Source organism: Hippocampus zosterae, chromosome 11, assembly GCF_025434085.1.
Source record: "Hippocampus zosterae strain Florida chromosome 11, ASM2543408v3, whole genome shotgun sequence".
In the NCBI taxonomy this organism is placed as follows: domain Eukaryota; kingdom Metazoa; phylum Chordata; class Actinopteri; order Syngnathiformes; family Syngnathidae; genus Hippocampus; species Hippocampus zosterae.
The window spans coordinates 20,709,636-20,732,662 of record NC_067461.1 but is presented as its reverse complement, the minus strand read 5'-3'; the positions used below and the strand labels follow the sequence as shown (position 1 = coordinate 20,732,662).

The window sequence follows — 23,027 nt, the reverse complement described above, 5'->3', positions numbered from 1 at the left end:
TTATGACCGTCACCACAAATGTCCAATTTTTGCTCTTTGTTTCAAGTGGGATTAACCCTGGAGAAACCACGGGGTCAAATTTGGCCCCTATAAATTCTGCTACTCAAATGCTTGCTACCCTTAAATCCATCCATCCATCCATCCATCATCTACCGCTTATCCGGGGCCGGGTCGCGGGGGCAACAGCTTTAGCAGGGAAGCCCAGACTTCCCTCTCCCTAGCTACTTCTTCCAGCTCCCCCCGGGGGATCCCGAGACGTTCCCAGGCCAGCTGGTTGACATAGTCTCTCCAGCGTGTCCTGGGTCTTCCTCGGGGTCTCCTCCCGGTGGGACATGCCCGGAACACCTCACCAGGGAGGCGCTCAGGAGGCATCCGAATCAGATGCCCAAGCCACCTCATCTGGCTCCTCTCGATGTGGAGGAGAAGCGGCTCGACTCTGAGCCCCTCCCGGATGACCGAGCTTCTCACCTTATCTCTAAGGGAGAGCCCGGACAACCTGCGGAGAAAATTTATTTCGGCCGCTTGTATCCGGGATCTCGTTTTTACGGTCACGACCCATAGCTCGTGACCATAGATGAGGGTTGGGACGTAGATTGACCGGTAAATTGAGAGCTTTGCCCTTTGGCTCAGCTCCATTTTGGCAATGCGAACCAAACTCTGACATCGGTGGTACAGTGACCGAACAGCCCGTATCAGGGGGTTCGGTACCCCATACCCATGAAGCACCCCGCACAGAACTCCCCGAGGGACACGGTCAAACGCACACAACACATGTAGACTGGTTGGGCGAATTCCCACATACCCTCGAGGACCCTGCTAGAAGGGTGTAGAGCTGGTCCACTGTTCCACGGCCTGGACGAAAACCACACAGCTCCTCCTCAATCTGAGGCTCGACTTCCTGACGGACCCTCCTCTCCAGCACCCCTGAATAGACCTTACCAGGGAGGCTGAGGAGTGTGATCCCTCTGTAATTGGAACACACCCTCGGGTCCCCCTTTTTAAAAAGAGGGACTACCACCCCAGTCTGCCAATCCAGAGGCACTCTCCCTGTTGACCACGCGATGTTGCAGAGGTGTGTCAATCAGGACAGCCCCACAACGCCTTAAGGAACTCCAGGCGGATCTCATCCACCCTTGTGGCCTTGCCACCGAGGAGCTTTTTAACCACATCGGTGACTTCAACCACAGAGATAGGAGAGCCCACCTCAGAGTCCCCAGGCTCTGCTTCCTCCAAGGAAGGCGTGTTGGTGGAGTTGAGGAGGTCTTCGAAGTACTCTGCCCACCGGTTCACAACGTCCTGAGTTGAAGTCAGCAGCACCCCATCAACACTGTACACCAGGGGTGCCCAAACTTTTTGGACCGAAGATCTACTTTTCGATCAACTAACATCCCGGGATCTACCCTTACCGGCACGCGCACACACGCACACGCACACAGGCGCGCACGCCATGATGAGAAACCACCTGAAACGGAGGCATGCCACGCACTTTTGCAGCCTGTTAACTATCGTATCTCACACATACCATTTTAAAGTGCTTTCCTGGGCCCTCCAAGATTCCTATTCTTTGCTCGTGCCCTCTGGGAATTGTACATGAAGCAAACTTTGAATGAGAATCATGACGATAAAAGATAGAGCGCAACAGCTCTCATCACAAGCTGCAATTGCAAACTGCTGACCACTAACAACTTCCGGTGACATAATCACGCGCCAGCGTGAATTTAAGATTTACCTGCTTTATTTTATTTTTTAATTTAATTTAATTTTTTTGTGAAAATAAGACTGATGATTAGTGTGCAGTGTATATTAACACACAAAATATATCACTGACATGGTTAAAGAAACACAAATGGTTTTGTTTTTTTTCTCCTCGACACTCCTCGGATCTACTTGGGACCTGTCTTAGATCTACTGGTAGAGCAGGATCTACCTAATGGGCACCCCTGCTGTACACAGTGTTAGTGGTGTACTGCTTCCCCCTCCTGAGACGTCGGATGGTGGACCAGAATTTCCTCGAAGCCGTCCGGAAGTCGGCTACCATGGCCTCACCAAACTCTTCCAACGCTCGGGTTTTTGCCTCGGCGACCACCGAAGCTGCGTTCCGCTTGGCCAGTTGATACCCGTCAGCTGCCTCTGGGGTCCCACAGGCCATAAAGGCTCGATAGGACTCCTTCTTCAGCTTGACGCCATCCCTTACTGCTGGTGTCCACCAGCGAGTACGGGGGTTGCCGCCTCGACGGGCACCAACCACCTTACGTTCACAACTCAGATTGGCCGCCTCAACAATAGAGGCACGGAACATGGTCCACTCGGGCTCAATGTCCCCCGCCTCCACCGGAACATGGGAAAAGCTCTGTCGGAGGTGGGAGTTGAAACTCCTTCTGACAGGGGATTCCGCCAGACGCTCACAACAAACCCTGACAATACATTTGGGTCTGCCAGGACGGACCGCCATCTTACCCCACCATCGGAGCCTACTCACCACCAGGTGATGATCAGTTGACAGCTCCGCCCCTCTCTTCACCCGAGTGTCCAGAACATGCGGCCGCAAATCCGATGATACAACTACAAAATCGATCATCGAACTGCGGCCTAGGCTGTCCTGGGGCCAAGTGCACATATGGACACCCTTATGTTTGAACAAGGTGTTCGTTATGGACAATCCGTGACGAGTAAAGAAGTCCAATAACAAGACACCACTCGGGTTGTGATCGGGGGGGCCGTTCCTCCCAATCACGCCCCTCCAGATCTCACTGTCATTGCCCACGTGAGCATTGAAGTCCCCCAGCAGAACAAGGGAGTCCTCAGCAGGAGTACTCTCCAGCACACCCTCCAAGGACTCCAAAAAGGGTGGGTATGCTGAACTGCTGTTTGGTGCATATGCACAAAAAACAGTCAGGACCCGTCCACCCACCCGAAGGCGGAGGGAGGCAACCCTCTCGTCTACCGGTGTGAACCCCAATGTACAGGCACTGAGCCGGGGGGCAATGAGTATGCCCACACCTGCTCTGCGCCTTTCACCGTGAGCAACTCCAGAGTGGAAGAGAGTCCAACCCCTCTCGAGAGAACTGGTACCAGAACCCAGGCTGTGTGTGCAGGCAAGTCCGACTATATCCAGTCGGAAATTCTCTGTCTCACACACCAGCTCGGGCTCCTTCCCTGCCAGAGAGGTGACATTCCATGTCCCAAGAGCTAGCTTCTGCAGCCGAGGATCGGACCGCCAGGGTCCCCGCCTTTGACTGCCGCCCAGCTCACATTGCACCCAACCCTTTTGGCCCCTCTCTTGGGTGGTGAGCCCATGGGAAGGGGGACCCACGTTGCCTCTTCGGGCTGTGCCCGGCCGGGCCCCATGGGTGTAGGCCGGCCACCAGTCGCTTGCCAACGAGCCCCACCTCCAGGCCTGGCTCCAGAGGGGTGCCCCGGTGATCCGCGTCCGGGCAAGGGAAACTTAGATCCATTTATTGTAATCATCATCAGGGGTCTTTGAGCCGTGCTTTGTCTGGCCCGTCACCTAGAACCTGTTTGCCATGGGTGAACCTACCAGGGGCATAAAGCCCCAGACAACGTAGCTCCTAGGATCATTGGGATACACAAACCCCTCCACCACGGTAAGGTGACGACTCACGGAGGGGCCCTTAAATCCCAAAGGGTCAAATTTGGCCCAAATCCTAAATTAGGATTAAAGCTTCGAATATTTCAAAAAACATATATTTTGGTGTTCAGGAGACACTGGCTGAGCAGGGCATGTCGGAGATAACGATGCGCTGATTGGCTCCTCTGAACTTAAGGTGTGTCCATACATAAGCATCAGCACGCTATCCCAATACACACACATTCAAAATGGATGATTGTGTCAGGAAACAGACGCATGCGCGACGCCACAGTGTGCTCACAGCTTCAGCCCAGGAGAGCCGCACACAGACAATTAGACAAGACGAATCGTGGGAGGTTTCGATTGTGTGCAGTTTTGCTCCCGTCTACCCGGGGATCTTTGCAGCTGTTTAACAGCAAAACACCGCAACATGGTAAATTAACATCACAATGGCATCCTCAAATAATATTTGCATGCCTCAGACATTGCATTCACCTTTAGTGGAAGAACAGCACTGCACATTCCTGTGCTCCCTTGTGTCAGTATTTAAAATGGTTCTGAACTCCTCTTCTGATATATTTTTCAGTGATTTCAGAGGGGACGTGAAAAGGGGAATTGTACAAATGAAAAGGATATTTTTTGTTTTCACGTTTAGTATTTATTTTGGTAAAATTAGTATTTTGTTTTGTTTTTGATAAATTAAGGAGAAAAAAAGACAACTACTGTTTAACAAAGTTAAAGTAAAATGTCTTATTTCCCTAAAAGGGCTATTTCTATTATTAATCAGGCACAACTTAACAAAATAAAAGAGTTCATGTGCCTCAACACAATACCTCTCATTATTTGCTGTGTACTGGCAAAGTGAATAATTGTTATTTTCATGCTCCCCATTATTGGCTGGTTGTGAGGAGTGTTGATTTGTATAAGCTTGGCTTGACCATACTAAATGGGCATATAGGCCTGCTCCCCATGACCGCTGTGCATGGGACTGAACCTTGGTCTTATTAAAAAAAAAAAAAGTGGACCTACAGCATTTCTAGTTGAGGACCACTGCTCTACAGTAATTGCGTGACGGTTATTTCAAGCGCACTTTTAAGAAAATCACACTTTCAGATTTGCTTCTTTCACCAATACTGTAACCCTGAAAATCCACACCGCCACTCTCATAAATATTGAATCTCTTACCTGTCAACATCAATCTGCTTGCTCTGCTCCATTCATTTGTTACTCTCTGACCTACTGCAGCTCATTGGAATTTCTGATTCAAATACGTGCGCTGCCCTCAAGGACCCAGACCGCACTTTCAACACAAATCTTACTCGCAACTGACAGTGGTTATGCATTGGGGTCTCCAAACTTTTTGACTACACAGGCTGCTTTGGTGTTTGCAGAAATATAGTCACTAATAAACTAGTTATGTTTAATATTTTGAAAAGCACAATTTAGATGCATAGGTAGGAGTGGCAGACAAAAGTCACGTACAGTGGTACCTGTACTGACGAGTGTCCCTTCATGCGAATTTTTCAAGTTACGAAACACCTCAACAGGAAAATATTGCCTCTTGTTACGAAAGAAATTTCAGGAGACGAAAGGTAAAAAATACAGTATTGGCCGCTACTCGCAGCTCCGAGTTTCCTGAACGCAACATACTTAGTTAGAGCTGCTCTGCCATTGGCTACTTCCGAGCATTATCCTGAAATCCCATTGGCTAAGAGGGACCTCTACCGCACCGAATGTGTCTGTGTGCAGATAGATAAATAGATATGTCTATACAGCGTCCTCGTCATTCGGCCCTCGGGCCATGAGGTGTTCTGATAGTTTTACGTAAATGTGAATCACCTGGAAAAAAACTGTTCACCAGTCGGGCGATTGCTCACTATGCTAATGTTTACCTTGGACATTTTCGAAGGATTGTTAAAAGTCGACAAAAGCAAACATCCATGGATCAGTTCTTTCCAAAACGCCAGGCGAAAACCACTTCGGCAAGGCAAAAAAAAATGATGAGGATGCAGTTAACAGTTAAATGACCATCATTTTTATTTGTTCTTCTATTCTTTGATTGCTTACATTATGCACAACAGTCATTTATTGTGCAATAATCTAATTTGTAACATCTATTTGTTACATATTTTGATGCACATATATGTTGTAGAAAGCATTTCGGTCTGAATTTTGTGTGGCTTGGAACGGATTAGGGCATTTACATGGAAAACACGTCTCTACTAACGAAATTTTCGAGTTAAGAAATTTCTTCCAGAACCAATTAATTTCCCAAGTAGAGGTACCACTGTACAGTTGTTTTGTTTATGATTGGGGAAAAAATAGAATTGAAAGAGCTGCCTTGAAAGCCGGGGTTTAACAGATTGCTCGAATATGTTTAAACAATGTTATTTGTCAAAGTGGGGCAAAGAGTGCAAATAATTTGGGGGACGATGGGAAATTTGAAGTAAGCGGTCAGATGCGTACCACTTTTTTTTTTTTTTAACCAAGTGATAAGACACCACAAAAAAACACGTATTGTTCCACCTATTTGCTTTGTGTTTTTTGTTAAAGTGTGCGCTCAGACCAGTAATGTCCTCATTACTGGGGGACAAGGAGGTACCGGTAAGTGGGTTCAATCAAGGCCGTCATTTGACAAATGTTTCTGGATTCAAATTCAAACGGAATGAAAACTAGAGGACTACGTTTAATTATTTAATCAGTTACAAAAGTTTCCAGGCTAAAACCTGTCATATATAATCTCGGCTGTTACTTACATTTGGACAAAATTATTTGGAACCCCAAATAATACATCGAGAGCAACAAAACAAAATCAATTTGCGCAGAGGGCCTCATCAATCTCATCGAAACATGACTTTGTCAACCCTGGTTTGTGCATTGAGGCAGAGTCATGCCGGAGCGGAACGGGACCTCCTTAGAATTATTACACTGAACAAAATGATTTAAGATTGTAATTAAAAGATTACAAACGTTCCTTCCAAACCAAACAATAACAGAATCCGAGATGCAAAACTGGATGTCTGTTAATTCTCAGTCCGCCAGGTCATGCTCATGTTGCACTTAACTTTTGCGAACTTGACATAGAACCTTCCCTTAATTGTGTAAACTGTTTTCAGGAAGATCATTCTTGCTACCAAGAATTTGATTAGTTTCACACTTGCCTGTAAAAGATTGGATCTTTCTGACTTTGGTCGTAGTTTATCAGAGCCATCAGAGAAGTGGGAACCCGAACTGAACCGCGACTTATCGGGGGTTTATTTTCCCGGCCCACCAGGTGAAAATCTGTGACGATAAAAAGTTTTTTGTTTTGTTTTGCTACTCCCACATCTTACTAACTTATTAAAACACATATTTGAACGCCCCCCCCATTGCGCCTGTTCTGTCTTGCTGTTAAGAATTGGAAGACTATTGTACCTCATCTCTTTCAGGAAATGAAATGACACAAACAATTGTAAGGTGAAATAACATAACACAATAAATAACCTCTCGTGCAAAATGCCATCAATGACCAAACAGAAATGAGCGTTGCTGTTCTTGTAATTATAAACATTCGAACAATTGCTACTAATACACGGCACAGTCACATATACGAACTTAGCATAGAGCATTACTCACAGGCTTATACTCCCTCTTTGGGAACAATGAATATTACTGCAGTGTAGTTGGGACCTTCTCTGCCTCCTCTTCATGGTGCTCTTCTTTTGTACCCAATCTTTTATATTATATATTTTAAGTTTTTCTTCTTCTCCTTTACTGCTTTTTTTTCTTCATCAGATCATTGTTGGTTTGTATTTTCCTTTTAGGCTGCATAAAGGTGTATGGCAGGCTTGTGCATTGTCTGCGATGCTCTGTACATGGTCCCTGGAACCCGTCCTTCAGAAAATCCATTCTTGTGTTTGTGGCCTGTTTTTCCTGGGGGTTTACAACATAACAGTTTTATCTTGATACGATGATGATGTTGGAGTTGCTTTAATTAAACACAAGAAAGACGTTCAGCGCCTCAGCAGAAATAATTAAAAAGCTTTCTGCATGTCCTCAGCCAAATTGAACGGAGACAAGAGTGAAGGCCTAACTGTTGGGGAGTGGCGTCAAGCTACTGATATTTATATGGTGAACTACTGCTTGATGATGATGAGAATAACAATAATAATAAAACTATTTCGATAATTATTTGGGACGGCATGGCTCAGCGGTCGAGTGATCATCTCCCAAACCAGAGGTTGCGGGTTTAATAGCCAGTCATTGGGGCCTTGTCGAAGTGTCCTTGAGTAAGATACTGAACCCCCAATTTCTCCTGACGCTGCGTCATGAGTAGGTAAATGGGGAAACGGTGTAAAGCACTTGAGTACCAAAGGTAGAAAAAACAACGATATAACTGACAGCCCATTTACCAATTATAGTGAAATATATATTTAAATATATAAATATAGCAATTTTTGGGATGTATTTGCAGTTTATTGGGGTTTTTTTGAAAGTGTGCCGTAGAGCAGGGATCCCCAACCAACGGTCCACGGACCGGTACCGAGCCTCGGCTCATTTGGGACCGGGCTGTACACAGACAGAACTGTGAGCTATGAGCAAATTTACTCCATCAGATGTGGCAGAAATGTGCTCGACTCCACTCAGTCTGAATCCTCCTTTTAACATTGGCTAGAAAGATGAAATAAACACAATCCGCCAATAAACGAAAGCAGCAGTAAACAGGAAATAATAGTAAGAAATTAACAAAACGTACAGCAAAACGTGCGGCTGATGGGCAGCCATGACTTCCGAAGTTGAATTAAACAGGTAACTCTGTTTACATCGTGTTAAAAGAAAAAGCAATAATGTTTTTAAATAAAAGTGAAGAGGAAAGAATCAGGCATGCAAGTGTTGACCATATTGAGCTGCCTGCCTCATGTAGTTCTAATTGAAGAATGAGATACGCAATTTTTTCCATCCTATTTCAAAACCAACACAGGAGCTGTTTTTTTTAATTTTCACGTGATCGCCATTTGGATCGTAAATGCACATGTGTGCAACGTGTTCATCGACCGGAAGGCATGGGTACTACAGTCAAACCTCGGTTTTCGTCCATAATCCGTTCCAGAAGGCTGTTCGAAAACCGAAACCTTTTGAAGCTCTTTTGAAAATAAAAATGTTTATTGAACACGTCTGCTAACACTGTAAAGCAACATGAGGAAGCGTCACTTCCTCGTGTAAGGAAGGCGAGAGGATTCAAATGGTGCGTTTAAGTGCGCTCAGTTTGTTCGAGAACCAAAATCAAAATTTTCGAAAACCGAATTGGTCGAGAACCGAGACATTCGAAAACCGAGGTTTGACTGTACTGTATGTGCGTTTGTGGAACGGGTCGTGACGTAAACCCTGGGCTTAAATGTACCACGAATGGAACCAGGTGCAAGTCCATAGCAGTTTGCATATGCGCAGTGCAGAAACTACAGCCGACTGAAAAAGAGGATGCCTTTCAACTGCATTGGCTAATACGCTGCCTTTTTGCAGTTCAGTAAAAGATTTTATTTTTATTGAATGATTTGCGCTGGACGCCGCAATTTATCTTGTTACTATGTAAGGGTGAGTGGCCTTTTGCACCCGGCTCGCAGAGCAACCACTTTTAGTTGTCATCAACCTGGGGCTGGATGCTGCTCTGTTTCAAACTCATGTCAATTTTTTCAAGTTAAGTAGGTCGTGTTGTTTTTGAAGTCCCGTGCTCTGTTTGAATGGCAATTACTCTTGACGTTCTGTTCAGTTGTTTGAGAGTTATCCAGAACTTTAGAAGGAAAAACAAAATATATCTGCAGCAGAGATTAAATCTTCTTGCGGAACAGTCATTCAGGAACCCCACAGATGAAATTCCTGATCTCAAACTACAAACTGACTTCAAAGATCTCACTGGCCTCCTACTGAATGGTTAGACATGAACAGTATGATGCATGGTAAAAAAGGACCCTGTTGACCAACTGCGAAAGCCATTAACTGAGGTAGCCGTGCAAGAGAAATGAGTGCGTGTGGACAGACAGTAGAGACGAACACCCCCGGTGGAGAAGCTGCCTCTTAAAAAAATATACGGAGAGGTTACCATGGAGGATTTAGTTTGCTGCAATTGCAACAAATGCATTTGTGTCTGTTGTTAATCCTGCTAATTTTTTTTTGTTTTAAAAAAAAATTTCTATTCGGATTTGCATGATTGTGATTTCCATATTTTAGTTCCATGCAGGAGATTTATTTACTGTTCTAACAATTTTTTGGGGGGGCTTCCCTGGCACAATGTTCATTTGTGTGACAAAAACAAGGAGGAAGACAAAGTTTTGGCCAATGCGTAAATTTCTGTCTGCATGGTTGGCTATTTATTCAAGGTGCAACGATTAATCGACAATAATCTATTATCAAATTAATAAATTATTTTTGCCAATCGTTTAATCGTTTAGAGGTCTTGTTTAACCTAAAATTGTTCAATTTCCAGGAATTTAAAAATTGTTTACGTTATTTATAAAAAGGACTAAATGCAAGCTTTACTGTGCACTGCTGTGAGGCGCCAATTTTGCGGGATCTCTGTCATGGAGGAGCAAGAATTCATGCACACATTATTGATGCTGTACAAACTGATTTGTTTGCAGAAATTATATTTGGTGTCATTCACAATTTTTAGATTTTTTCAATTGACTACACCATTTGGGTTAAGCAAAAATCAGACGACAGAAAAATGAGTCATTCCACCGAGCATGAATAATGAATCTTAAAATACAATATTTTAACAAAAAAAAATCTTGTTTGCTTTTCTACCATAGTCTGTTCTGTTCAAATGCAGTCGTTCATATGGATGTTTTTTTTTTTTTTTTTTGTACTTGCAGGATTGCAATCTTGGGGATGACACAGTGTTAGACAAGATTAATTTAGCAGAGCCAGAGCAGTACAAGCTGCCGCAATTCACTGCGGAGGAGCAAGCAGTCATCCTGGGCATCTGGTAGGTCTTCTACACTTGGATAAGCACGCGACCTGCAAACACGAGCAGCATGTTGTGTGTTATTTCCAGCTTTATCTCAACGCTATCATCCAAAACGTAGACTTACATTTCAGTTACAGTGGATCAATCCCAATCCCTAATCCCGCGGATAGGGATTGGGTCAGTGTCAAAGATGCTCCCTTGGACAATTGAACAGAGACTCAAATACCCGCGAATACCATAAATCCACGTATAACTGGCGCTCAATGAAAATCATTGTTGAGGGAATATCTCTCTCTCTCTCTCTCTCTCTCTCTCTCTCTCTCTCTCTCTCTCTCTCTCTCTCTCTCTCTCTCTCTCTCTCTCTCTCTCTGTCTCTCTCTCTCTCTCTCTCTCTCTTTATATATTCTCTTATTTATAAAAATCTTCTAATGCTTAAAAATGCTGATAAGCATTCAATATGCGTGTTCCGCAAACACGGGCAATTTATGTCAAAATAGTTAAGAATATATTTTACAACCCAAGAAAAAAAAAACATCTGTGAAAATGCGAATCTGAGGGTGCCGAATTGCAAATATGGGGAGGGCTACCGTCGTTAAAGTTCAGTTCAAGCACACACTATCAACAGTCAAATTAATACAATACCACGTCTGTATGTCACAGTCTCACAGTACGATGGTCGTTCTAATCGTGAACAATATGTCTGAGCCCATGCTCGAAAATGTTTTAGATCCCCTTCATGTTTTTTCCCCCTAATTTTAATCAAAATGTAGCATCACAATTCAACAAACATTCCTCAAGGAAATATCAAAATTCAAAAACGGAGCCTTACCTAAACATATAGAACAATACAGTTATTTGCTTGCAGTGGACTTCGAAAGCCTCCAGAAAGGAGCTGACTTGAATTGTAATCATTATGATGGCTGTTTGTCAATCATTAGGAATTGAGAAATACCTTGCTAACAAAAAACTGTTGACCAGCGCATGGTTTTGTGTTTTCTTGCTGGTCTTGCTCGTGTCAACAGTCACTGGTCAACCAGCTCTACCAAATGAGCCGAAACCGCGCAACAATATCATCATGTTGGTGAGGCCCAGGCTGCAGCTAGTGATAGTTGGTGACCAGCACGTTAACAAAAGCATTTTGGTCATGATTCGGCTGTTCGAATCTTGGCTTTATTTTGTTGGAATCATGGCTTGTTTTGCTTTTGCTGCTTTGAAGACCAGCACGAAGGCAAAACCTGCAAAACAGTCTGCTTTTATTTTTATTTTTATTTTTTTTTTAGCAAGGTTATCTGTTTCCTTTTGGAGAAACGCTTAGTGTACGCTATACTCAGATTTTTCCAAATTGAAATACCCATACACACCCATGATGACACCAAGAAGGTTTGTTAGCTCCCATTCAAAGGAAAGCCGTTTTCCCTATGTTTTTTTAAAATTATTTCCATATAGATTTTTAAAAATTATTAATTAAAGATGAAAGATTATAAAGCAATTGTAATGAAGAAAAAAAAGTCATGGAATGGCACCATTAATGTTTGTATTCTAGCTTTGGGTCCTTAGGGTTTTGTTTTTTTTTCAGATATATTTTGTTGGTATGTATGTACCATAAAAAAACTAATGTTGCGAAGTCCCTATTCCAATACAAAAATGTGTTTTAATTTACTCAAGAAGAGACATTTTGTGTCTTCAAATATGCTTATTTAGCTTTTGTGAAGATAAGCCGTTCAGATAATGGATGGATGGATTGTAAATTTCCCCAGTGTGGGACGAATAAAGGATATCTTATCTTATAATCTTTCAACATATTTTTCCTTTATCAAGACAGTCGAGGTCACCTTGCATGAATCGTGTCACTACATTTTTCTTCTAAAAGCATAATCTCTCAAGAGTGACGGAATCATGCCTTATTTCATAATGCAACATTCCTTTTACCGTCGTCAGCATGCCTTGTGGAATTGCTTTGACTGCCATGGACTGTTATTGTGTCGTGCAATTCAGATGAAATGTATCCACAAATTTCTCAAAGTTAAGGAAGTTCCCATGTGTGCCTTGAATTTAATTCCGTATGGCATGAGAAAAAGACATCCATAAGAGAGAGCCCAACAGTGTCTGGGTTTCATTCAGTGGGTCAAGAATTCATAGTACCGATCCTGATTGGAGAAACAGGTTGATGGATGCCCACTGGTGGAGTTCAGTTTTATAGATCAAGATCCGGGAAAAGCACTTTGCAGTTGAGGCGATGGGGAAGTGATCAACTATATGGCAGAAGTTTGGCTTGGGCTGAAACGGCACGACGGGGGAGCCAAAAATGTTAGAAAGGAATGGACTGAGAAAACTGCAAACTGTTTGATGAGTCTTCTTGATTCACCCTTTCATGCACCCTGTAACCTGATCAGCCGTCCATTGTAGTAACCACTTTCCCTGAAAGGGTTTAATTAAACAAAACTACTGCTCTTATTTGTAAGGTAAAATAGGGAGGTGGGGTGAGGGGGTGGGGGTGGGCGAGAGAGAGAGAGAGAGAGAGAGAGAGAGAGAGAGAGAGAGAGAGAGAGAGAGAGAGAGAGAGAGAGAGAGAGAGAGAGAGAGAGAGAGAGAGAGAGAGAGAGAGAGAGAGAGAGAGAGAGAGAGAGAGAGAGAGAGAGAGAGAGAGAGAGAGAGAGAGAGAGAGAGAGAGAGAGAGAGAGAGAGAGAGAGAGAGAGAGAAAAGCAGTGGTGTCACCTACAATCTTCTAGAACGCACCAAAAACAAAAAAAAAACAATTATAATAATAACCCTAGGTCATCTAAAAATAATATCACAACATGACAACAAGTAGGAGGTGTTGCTGAGAAGCAATATCTGCACAGTTAAAATTAGACCGAAACAAATGAAATTATTGAGCTGGATTCAAACCATTCAAACGAGCCGTCACATGCCATCCATCGGCTGAATGACATCTGTGGCTGGAGAGGCGGACTACAAAGTCAAGTGAAGGAAGCCTGCAAGATTGCTTGGAGATGGATTCGCAATCAGAGCTGTCTTGTCATTTTCTGGCTACCCACACATATACACACACCATAAAATGACAATTTTGGGATGTTGTTGGCAAAGGTGTTTCCTCACTTTTTTTTGGAGGGGTGAGGCTTGAAGCAGAATGTCTGAACTAATATGCTAGTTTTTTTCTTGGGCAATATTTGACTCAGCTCTGGACTTTTGTGTATACTGTGTTTTTCAGCACTGATTTTCACAAGAATAACCCTGTCTACAAACTGACACAAGAAGAGCTTCTGGCTTTCACATCAGTAAGTAGCTTCCACAATATCAACATTAACTGCTGTACATGTTGAAGCAGTGGTTGTCAAATTGGGCGACGTGTACCCCTTAGGTGACGTGAATGCACTTCACGAGGTATATGAGATTTTAAAATATATATTTTTAAAAATGACCATCCATCCAAGAATCCTTTAAAAATTATATAAATATATTCATAAAATGAATGTTCTAATCAGTAGGCTGTTCAATTTAATTTTCCCCAAAACAGAGTCTCACCCATACCCAGAAGGGTTCAACACAACCTGTCATATGCCTCCTAATATCACCTGTCAACATTTGAAAACTTTAAAATTAAGTTGGGGTTTTTTTTGGATGGGAGGACAGATTTTTACTCTGATCCCCGTGGAGGACACTGATTATTTTTATGTGCACAAATCTATATTTATAATTAAATATTTTCTGTCTTTTTTTTTGTTATACTTTGTTTGCAAATAGTTTGAGAAACCGCCATATAAATGGAGTTGCAAAGTTTCATAAATCTAACAATGATGGTACAGCATTCCTGTTTTTTTCCCCCCTACTAAAAATATTTGAGGGTATTTGGCTGAGGGCAGATTGGTGGTCGACTGGTTAGCACGTCGGCCTCACAATGCAGAGGTGCAGAGTATGATTCTGGCTCCGGCCTGCCTATGTGGAGTTTGCATGTTCTCACCGGGCCTGTGAGGGTTTTCTTTGGGTACCCCGGTTTTCTCCCACATTCCAAAAACATGCATGGCTGACTGATTGAACACTCAAGATTGTCCCGAGGTTTGAATGTGAGACAGAAGGTTGTTCATCTGTGTATGGCCTGCGATTGGCTGGCAACCGGTTCAGTGTGTCCTCCGCCCAAAGACAGCTGGTATAGGCTCCAGCATGACCCGCGACCCTTGTGAGGATAAACAGATTATCAATAGCCATCCCTATGTATAACAGGTGCTTTGCTGACACTCGTGTCTATGGGCTTCATTGTGGTTCATAAAAGTCCAGGAGTTCAGATGGCACTGGTCAAAACTCTGTTCTTTTTGTACAATATTGATGCTCTTAACATATTTGTTCTGCATTTAAGGAGCTACAGTATACTTATACAATACTGTGTTAAAAACAACAACAACACAAGGGGTGTTCACAGGGCAACATTTGCTCCAGTGCTGCGCCAGCGCTGCTCCAGTTGAGCGTTCACACGTGCAAATTTAGAATCAGAATCAGAATCATCTTTATTGGCCAAGTATGTAGAACACACAAGGAATTTGTCTCCGGTATAACACGCTGCACTAGTATCATCGTAAACAACAAAATCATTGAACCATTTTAGAGTAACCAGTAGTTTTGTAGTACCATTTTGTGGTGCAAGAAGAGTGACTACGTCAGTGACTGTTTAAGGAGTTAATGGCTAGAGGGAAGAAGCTGTTTAAGTGTCTACTGGATTTCGTGCGCATGGATCTGTAGCGTCTGCCTGAGGGGAGTGGCTGAAAAAGGTGGTGGGCAGGGTGCGGGGGATCCAGGAGGATTTTCCGTGCCCTTGTCTTGATTCTTGCAGTGTGCAAGTCCTCAAGAGTGGGTAGGGCGGTGCCAACGATTTTTTCTGCCGTTCTAACTGTCCGTTGAAGTCGGATTTTGTCCTTTTTTGTGGCGGCCCCAAACCAAACCGTGATGGAAGAACACAGGATTGATTCGATGACTGCCGTGTAGAACTGTCGTAGCACCTCCTGTGGCAGGCCATGCTTCCTCAGCAGCCTCAGGAAGTACATCCGCTGCCAGGCCCTTTTCAGGATGGAGATGGTGTTGACTTCCCACTTCATGTCCTGGGAGACTGTGATTCCCAGGAACTTGAAGGTCTCGACGGTTGACACAGAGCAGTTGGATAGTGTGAGGGGCAACTGAGGAGAAGAATGTTTCCTGAAGTCCACGATCATCTCTACAGTCTTGAGCGTGTTCAGCCCTAGGTTGTGTCGGCCGCACCAGAGCTCCAGCTGCTCAAACTTATTGGCGGTACGCAGACTCGTCGCCATCTTTGATGAGACCGATGACCGTGGTGTCGTCTGCGAACTTTATGAGTTTGACAGCTGGATCTGTTGAGGTGCAATCGTTTGTGTAGAGAGAGAAGAGCAGTGGCGAGAGGACACATCCCTGTGGGGCTCCAGTGCTGGTGGTGCGTATTGATGATGTTGTTGCTCCCAGTCTCACCTGTTGTGTCCGTCCCGTCAGGAAGCCGAGGATCCACTGGCAGATAGTAGGGGACACACCGAGGTGGAGTAGTTTGGGGGTGAGGAGTTCCGGGATGATGGTGTTGAACGCAGAGCTGAAATCCACAAACAGAATCTTCTTCTTTCTTGATCTTTTGCTGCTTGAAGAGCTATCTCACGTCCTGTTCGTGGATCTGTAGTGGAGAAAAAGAGGGTGGGGGGGGGGGTAGAATGGTTTCTGGTAGAGGTGTGTGTGTGTGGGAAATGGGGGTGTCCTTTTCAAATCGGCAGAAAAACATGTTTAGTTCATTAGTAAGACTTATTGTTCACTGTTGGGGGGGATGGCATTCTATAGTTAGTGATTGCTTTCAGGCCATTCCATACAGATGCAGAGTCGTTAGCAGAGAACTGTTTTTTCAGCCTCTCTGCATAGTTTATCTTTGCGATGTTAATTTCCTTTGTCAATTGGTTTCGGGCATGTTTGTACAGTGCCTGATCTCCACTTCTAAATGCGGCCTCTTTCTCTTTCCTGAGTTGCCTGAGTTTGGGAGTGAACCATGGCTTGTTATTGTTGAAGGAGCAGAAGGACTTCGTTGGTACACACGCCCTCACAGAAATTGATGTATGATGTTACAGTGTCTGTGTATTCATCCAGTGTGCCCGTTGAAGTTTCAAAGACGCCCCAATCAGTGCAGTCTAAGCATTCTTGTAGAGCTAGCTTTGCTTCATCTGTCCATTTTTTCACAGTCTTAACAACCGGTTTAACACATTTGAGTTTCTGTCTGTATGTAGGTATTAAGTGGATTAAATTGTGGTCAGAAAGACCCAATGCTGCACGGGCGACCGATCGGTATGCATTTTTGATTGTTGTATAGCAGTGGTCGAGAATGTTGCCTTCTCTGGTGAAAGTCGATGTGCTGCTTATATCTGGGAAGTTCACGGTTAAGATGTGCTCTATTAAAATCGCCCAAAATGATCAGGGGTGACTCTGGGTATTTTAGTTCGAGTTTGTTTACTTGTTCGGCTAGCGTTTGTATCGCCGTGTTAGCGTTGGCTTGTGGCGCAAATAAACACCGACTAGTAAAAAGGAGGTGAACTCACATGGCGAGTAGAATGGCTTGCAGTTTAAAGACAGCGACTCCAGGTCCGGGCTGCAGTGTGCGTCGAGCTTCGTGACATCAGTGCACCATTCTTCGTTGATATAGAAGCAAATCCCACCACCTTTCGATTTCCCTGATAGCTCCGTGTCGCGGTCGGCTCGGAGAAGGCGGAAGCCGGGTAGATGTAGCCCGGGATCTGGATGGCGGTCACTGAGCCAGGTTTCAGTGAAGCAGAGCGCAGCAGAACGTGCAAATGTTTTGTTGGTCTTTGTGAGGAGAAGAAGTTCATCCATCTTGTTTGGCAGAGATCGTAGATTAGCAAGATGGATCGATGGGAGCGGGGTTCGAAATCCGCGCTGCCGGAGCTTGACGAGCACGCCGGCTCGCTTCCCCCTCCTCCGGCGGCGTTTCCATGCTCCGTACAGCGCAGCCGCTCCACTCGCGATTAGCTCCGAAAAACCTTGTGGATTTTCGTGTGCTGGTGAAAAAAGACCAAGCGTAGACTCCCCAATGCGCAGCAACTTTTCCCTCGTGTAAGTAAGCCGCTCAGGGTCGCCCAAAACAAACGAAAATGACAAAAACAGGGATAATACTAGGGAGCGTGTGACCGAGGCTGCCATACCTGTCGGCGCCTGATGACATATCTACACCGGAGTAGCCCCGGAAAACAGCTTACCTCACCTCATGGAGGTGGTTTAAAAATTTGCTCCGGAGCAAATGCTCATTTGCGGGGCAGCACCAATGTAAATTTGCATGTGTGAACTCTACAATTTGCTCCGGAACAAATGCTCGTTTGTGAGGGGGAGTAGCCTCACTACGCATGAGAAGAGTTGATTACATATGGCGAGAATGCGTTGCTTTCGTGCTCTGTTGTACTTCCGTCATGTGTTTGTTTAATAACGACAAGACATGGCTGGTAACAGTAGCAAGCGGCACCTCTTGGGTTATACCATCTCAACTAGAACGGGGGGGGGGGGGGTAGTCCCCTCCCCAAACATCTTTCCTTTTGTAGGAGCCTGGACTGTCTCAGAGTTGTTTGTGTAGTTTGTTTCTCTGTTGTGTGTTCACAACCTCCCCATAGAATTTATTTTGTGATTTCCTCTCTTGATTTTCTGTTTGGAGCATTATATGTTTGCTTTTCTGAGTGTCATTGAAGTCATTGTTGATTTCCATTGTGTGACCGCTCCACAAAATTTGCTCCTGTGTAAGATATATCGCAACAAAATACATCGGTGCAACACCGGAGCAAATGTGTGCCGTGTCAACACCTCTAATGTCATGTTTCGATAAAAAATCATTGATGACTTATTTTGTGAAACTGATTAATTTAGAGAGAGAGAGAGACATCAGTTCTATTTGGAATACAGGCTTGGCTGCACTCTGTTAGTGGTTAATTACCTTAACAGCAAAAAGCACTCTTAAAAGTTCACTCCTGAGTGCTTGAATTACATTGCGTGTTTAACATGCTCCTGAATTAGAATTAGAATGAATTCATACTCAATTTATCACACCTCTTTTTTTGTCTTGAATTTAATGAGCGCCCTCTCACTGTTCCAAAGGGATGTCACAAGTGATGTAGAGTTGAAGTACAGTATTTTGGAATTTTACTGTCAGTGTGTTTGGTGATTTTTTTTTTCTATTATGATTTTTTTTCAGAATTCAAATTCTGAACTACTTACTAGCCAATTGCAGAGCACAAATCACAAATTTTGAAGTCAAGATGGCGCCCGAGTAGGCAGCCGTCGGCAAGTGCTCTCATGACCCTTGCTTTTTTTGTTGTTTTTTTGTTTTGTTTTGTCACTTTGTGTTTGTTGTTACGTCGTGTGGACCTGATGTGGACTTTTTTAAGCATTTTTTGGCCACGAAACTCTGTGCTTGGTGGTTGCGCCTTTTCGGCAGCATGGGTATACCAGCACTGTTTTTGCCTGGGAGGAATGTCGGAGCCATTTGACTGTCTTTGCTGGACAGTCCCGGGGCGCTTGTGTCTTGCGCCTGTAATGGGCAGCATTTTTCACAGCCCCGCTTTGTTTAGTGAAGAGATCGGTGCTGTTGAACGGTCTGCGGCTGGATGGATGTAAGTCTTGAGGAGCCGACGATAAGAAGAAAGGAGGGTTAGTGCGGAGCGCCGATGCGGATTTGGAACTGGGAGTCGCGGCTTGGAGTTTGAAGCGGATTACGTGGGACAGGAGAAGTGAACTAATCTCTTTTCGTCAATGGACGCTACAGCTTCGTGTTTGCTTTCAAAACTTAGCTTTTCGTGGACGTGTGCACATTTTCAACATGATGTCTCTGATCCACTGGTGAAAGGACACTTTGATCCTCTCCTCTTTCATCTCAAACTGCTTCAGACAACAAAGTGTTTGCAGAGAAGTGGTGAGGATTGCATGACTCTCTGAGTCCTATGTGTTGTGTCGTGTTATTTTGACTTTAAAATGGTGCCGCGAGAGTGGCTGCCTTTCCAGCAGCTCCTATATTTTGTTGTTCTATTTCTTCCTTTCATAACTTTGCTGCTGTGAATCAGGAATTTCTCCATTGCGAGACTAATAAAGGTTTTCTTATACTGTTTTCTTATAAATAACCAGTCACACCGTTGGACAATTTAGACTCTAACTTTTAGAGTTTCAAATTAATAAAAGGGAACAAAAATGCTGCTTATCTGGATTTCACATTTGGCATGTGAGTATTATTTAAGTTGTCTGATTGACTTCACTGTTCACAAGTTCAGCGCGCTGTAGGCTGCTCGTCAGTGATGGCACGCCACTAACAATTCGACAGTAAATATGGAAAATGCCATTTTTCTTTATGACTGATGATGAGGATTTCTCTGTTTAGTCTCATCGGGCCTGGTTGTCATTTGTCATGCATATTACATTTTGGCTTCCTGTATCCAACATCACCATTAATATTATATTCTAGTTGTTAACATGTGAATATTGTAGGTGACAAATGGTTAACCATTCACAAACAAAGCGTTAAAATTGTGGTCAAAGTCCCCAAAGAATGAAAATGGTCACAATTCACTCTGGCCCTTTTGTCCTCCTCTCGTTGCTGCTGGTTGAGAGATGATTTCATAACCACTCCCTGTGGACCAGACTGTTGATAATGCTGTGTCTGTGGATGTTTCGACAGCTGCTTTTTGTTAAATTGCTCTCCCTGGCATTTAAATCTTCAATATTTTATTGCCTTTGCAGTAAAGAGTATCGAGTTGCTTGTGACTTCCATAAAAACTGTATAAATTTCACTTGAACTGGGAACAGGACAGATGCTCTGAGACTAAGCCCTACTCTCGCATATATAATGGAAGTGACTCGTCATCTGGTTTACCATCCGTCCATTAACCAAACCGTTTATCCACACGAGGCGTGCTGGAGCCAATCCCAGCGGTCTTTGGGCAATAGGCGGGGGACACCCTGAACCAATCGCAGGGCACACAGAGAGGAACACCCATCCGTGCTCACACTCGCACCTAGACACAATTGGGAGTGTCCAATTAGCCTGCTATGTGGGAGGAAACCAGAGTGCCCGGAGAAAACCCACGCGGGCCCGGGGAGAACATGCAAACTCCACACAGGGAGGCCGGAGCTGGAATTGAACCCGGTACCTCTGCACTGTGAGGCAGATGTGCTAACCAGTCAATCAACCGCACCGCTCTGTTTTACCAAACAATTAAAGTATTTCAGGTAGGGTACAAACCTTTTCAGTAGAACCATAAAGTTAAATGCACCTGAGTTTGGAATTCAGCCCAATTGTTGCCAAATTTAGAATTCGACCGAGCGTCATGCTGATGTCATATCAGCATCTCACAAGAACTCAGTTCAACAGTTATTTCAAAAGAAGCATCACAGAAGAGCATGACATAAGAAGAAACACAACCCCCTTTAAAGTCTTGCGATTTATTGTGCTGATTTGACTTTTGTTCTTTTTTTGTTAGTTTGTTTTTTTACCGTAAAGTTACAAGAAACTTTCAGTTCATACCAGTGATGCATGAAATCACAAAATGGCAGGAGTTTTACCCTGTATTATTTTTTTAATTTTCTTGGTCATCATTTCTCCTGCCATTATTTCCTATGGGGGGGGAAAAAAGTTTGAAAGCAGAACAAATGGTTGACCATCTTGTTCCAGATTATGTTTGCCGTAAAAGATTCCACTGTAATTTGTGTTCAAATGTGAATCGAGAGACGTTTGTACTTAAAGCAGCTGCAAAAGCCATTCATTCATTGTCGTCAGAGCCCGGCCATTGTGAGGTCACCTTGACGTAATGAGGCGTTCCTGATGTCTTCAAGTTATTATCCCACTTGCCACTTGAGCGTCAGGGACCCAAGTCGACTTCCATCATTGAAAACTAAACTGGAACTGATAAACGCTGGAAGACAAGGCTGCCTCTTTAATTCAACAGATCTCATTTGGAGACAGCCTGTTCGTCTGGAGACATCTCAACAAAGTAATAGGATAGCGTACTTGGCTTATTCGGTGACGGTCCTGAATCTGTCCAGGCTGATAAGAGTGCCTGTCAGGACAGGAAATTAAAATTGAAAAACAGCAGGGCTCCGGAGCTTAACAGATCCAGCTGGAATCGTTTGATGCCAAATCATTCTGTTGCATGTGACACGATAAAAATATCTTGTCTCTTATATTAATATTCCATTTGTTTGGAGTTACCGTACTTGTGACACGTGTGCCCCAGGCCAGCAGTTTGACTTGATTATGTTGTTTTTCCCCTCTCTCTCGCTCTCTCGCACTCGCTCTCTCTCTCTCTCTCTCTCTCTCTCTCTCTTTCTCTCTCTCTCTCTCTCACCTTTTCTCTCTGTCTCGCTCTTTCTCTCTCTCTTTTTCTGTCTCACCCACCCTCCCTCTCTCTCTCTCTCTTCGTCCGTCTCTCATCTCTTGCTCTCTCTCTCGCCCTCTCTCTCAATTTCTCTGTCGATTTCTCATCAAAAGAGAAACTTGGCCTGTGTGACACATTTGTTGCAAATAAATATACATTATAACAAAATCTTAATTTCATAGGTAAAGAAATCTCTCTATTAGGGAACTTAACTGTGAAGATGTGGGGAATTTCAGAAATGTGAAAAATAATTTCCAAGAGGTCCTGAATGAGCTGGACTGTTTGAAGGTTGAGTCAGTCAAGGAATGTGGAAGGAGGAGATAAATGAGGGAGTAAGTTTATTAAATATTTCTTTATTTGGGAATTCTATTCAGAAAGTGTTGGAATTTTGGTATGGTGATAGTTCCGTAGGTAAGCCACACAGTTTAACATTGGAATGTTTAAATTGGTCAAGAAATGTGGAAGGTGGGGATAAATTTGTTCAATATTTTGGGAGATGTTTTATGTGAACATACGCTCATTTTGGCTCATGCTAAATTGTTTTAACATTTTACCTGAATAAGCTGAGGAGTTTGAAGTTGGAATGATTTGACTTGGTGGTGAAATGTGGTGAGGCGATAATTATATACAATTGTTGTAAACTTCTTGGAAAATTTAGAATAGTAAAATGTGGTTTGGTAAGATGATACTATAGGTTACAAGGTGTCCAGAATGTGCTGGCTATTTTAGATCAGTTGTGATAAACAGAGGAAGAGGAGGTCAATACGTAAAATGCCTGTATTGAAATGAGGAGTCATTTTGAGGACAGGGAAAAAAATGTTTCCAAGATTTCCTGTATGTGGTGAATAATGTGGTTGGACAAGTGTGCAGACCATTGTAAAATTCAGTACGGAATTACATTTTTCATTATTACGATGCTCGTACTTGGATAATTTAACTCATACTCAGTTGTACTTTGTGCTGCAAAGCACACATAGAACAAGCTCCCACACAAGTGTGCAGCAGAGATTTAGAGTGAAAGAATGGGAGGGTTACATTGCTTGAATTGGGGGTGAGGCAATGCCTTGCCTAAGCATACCTCGACAGTAGCCATTGAGC

General features: G+C 43.7%; 1 protein-coding gene across 2 annotated transcripts in view; it reads left to right on the top strand.

Annotated features, from left to right (window-relative positions):
* The window catches only part of ttc27 (tetratricopeptide repeat domain 27), a 78,871-nt gene that overhangs the window by 29,969 nt on the left and 25,875 nt on the right, over positions 1 to 23,027 (top strand). For both annotated transcript variants that reach the window (XR_007964978.1, XM_052081037.1), the window contains exons 8-9: positions 10,438 to 10,550; positions 13,745 to 13,811. Coding sequence is in view for 1 of the 2 variants with exons in the window: in XM_052081037.1 (XP_051936997.1) it covers positions 10,438 to 10,550; positions 13,745 to 13,811 (180 nt within the window). In the remaining variant the exon portion in view is untranslated. The remainder of the gene's footprint in view (positions 1 to 10,437; positions 10,551 to 13,744; positions 13,812 to 23,027) is intronic.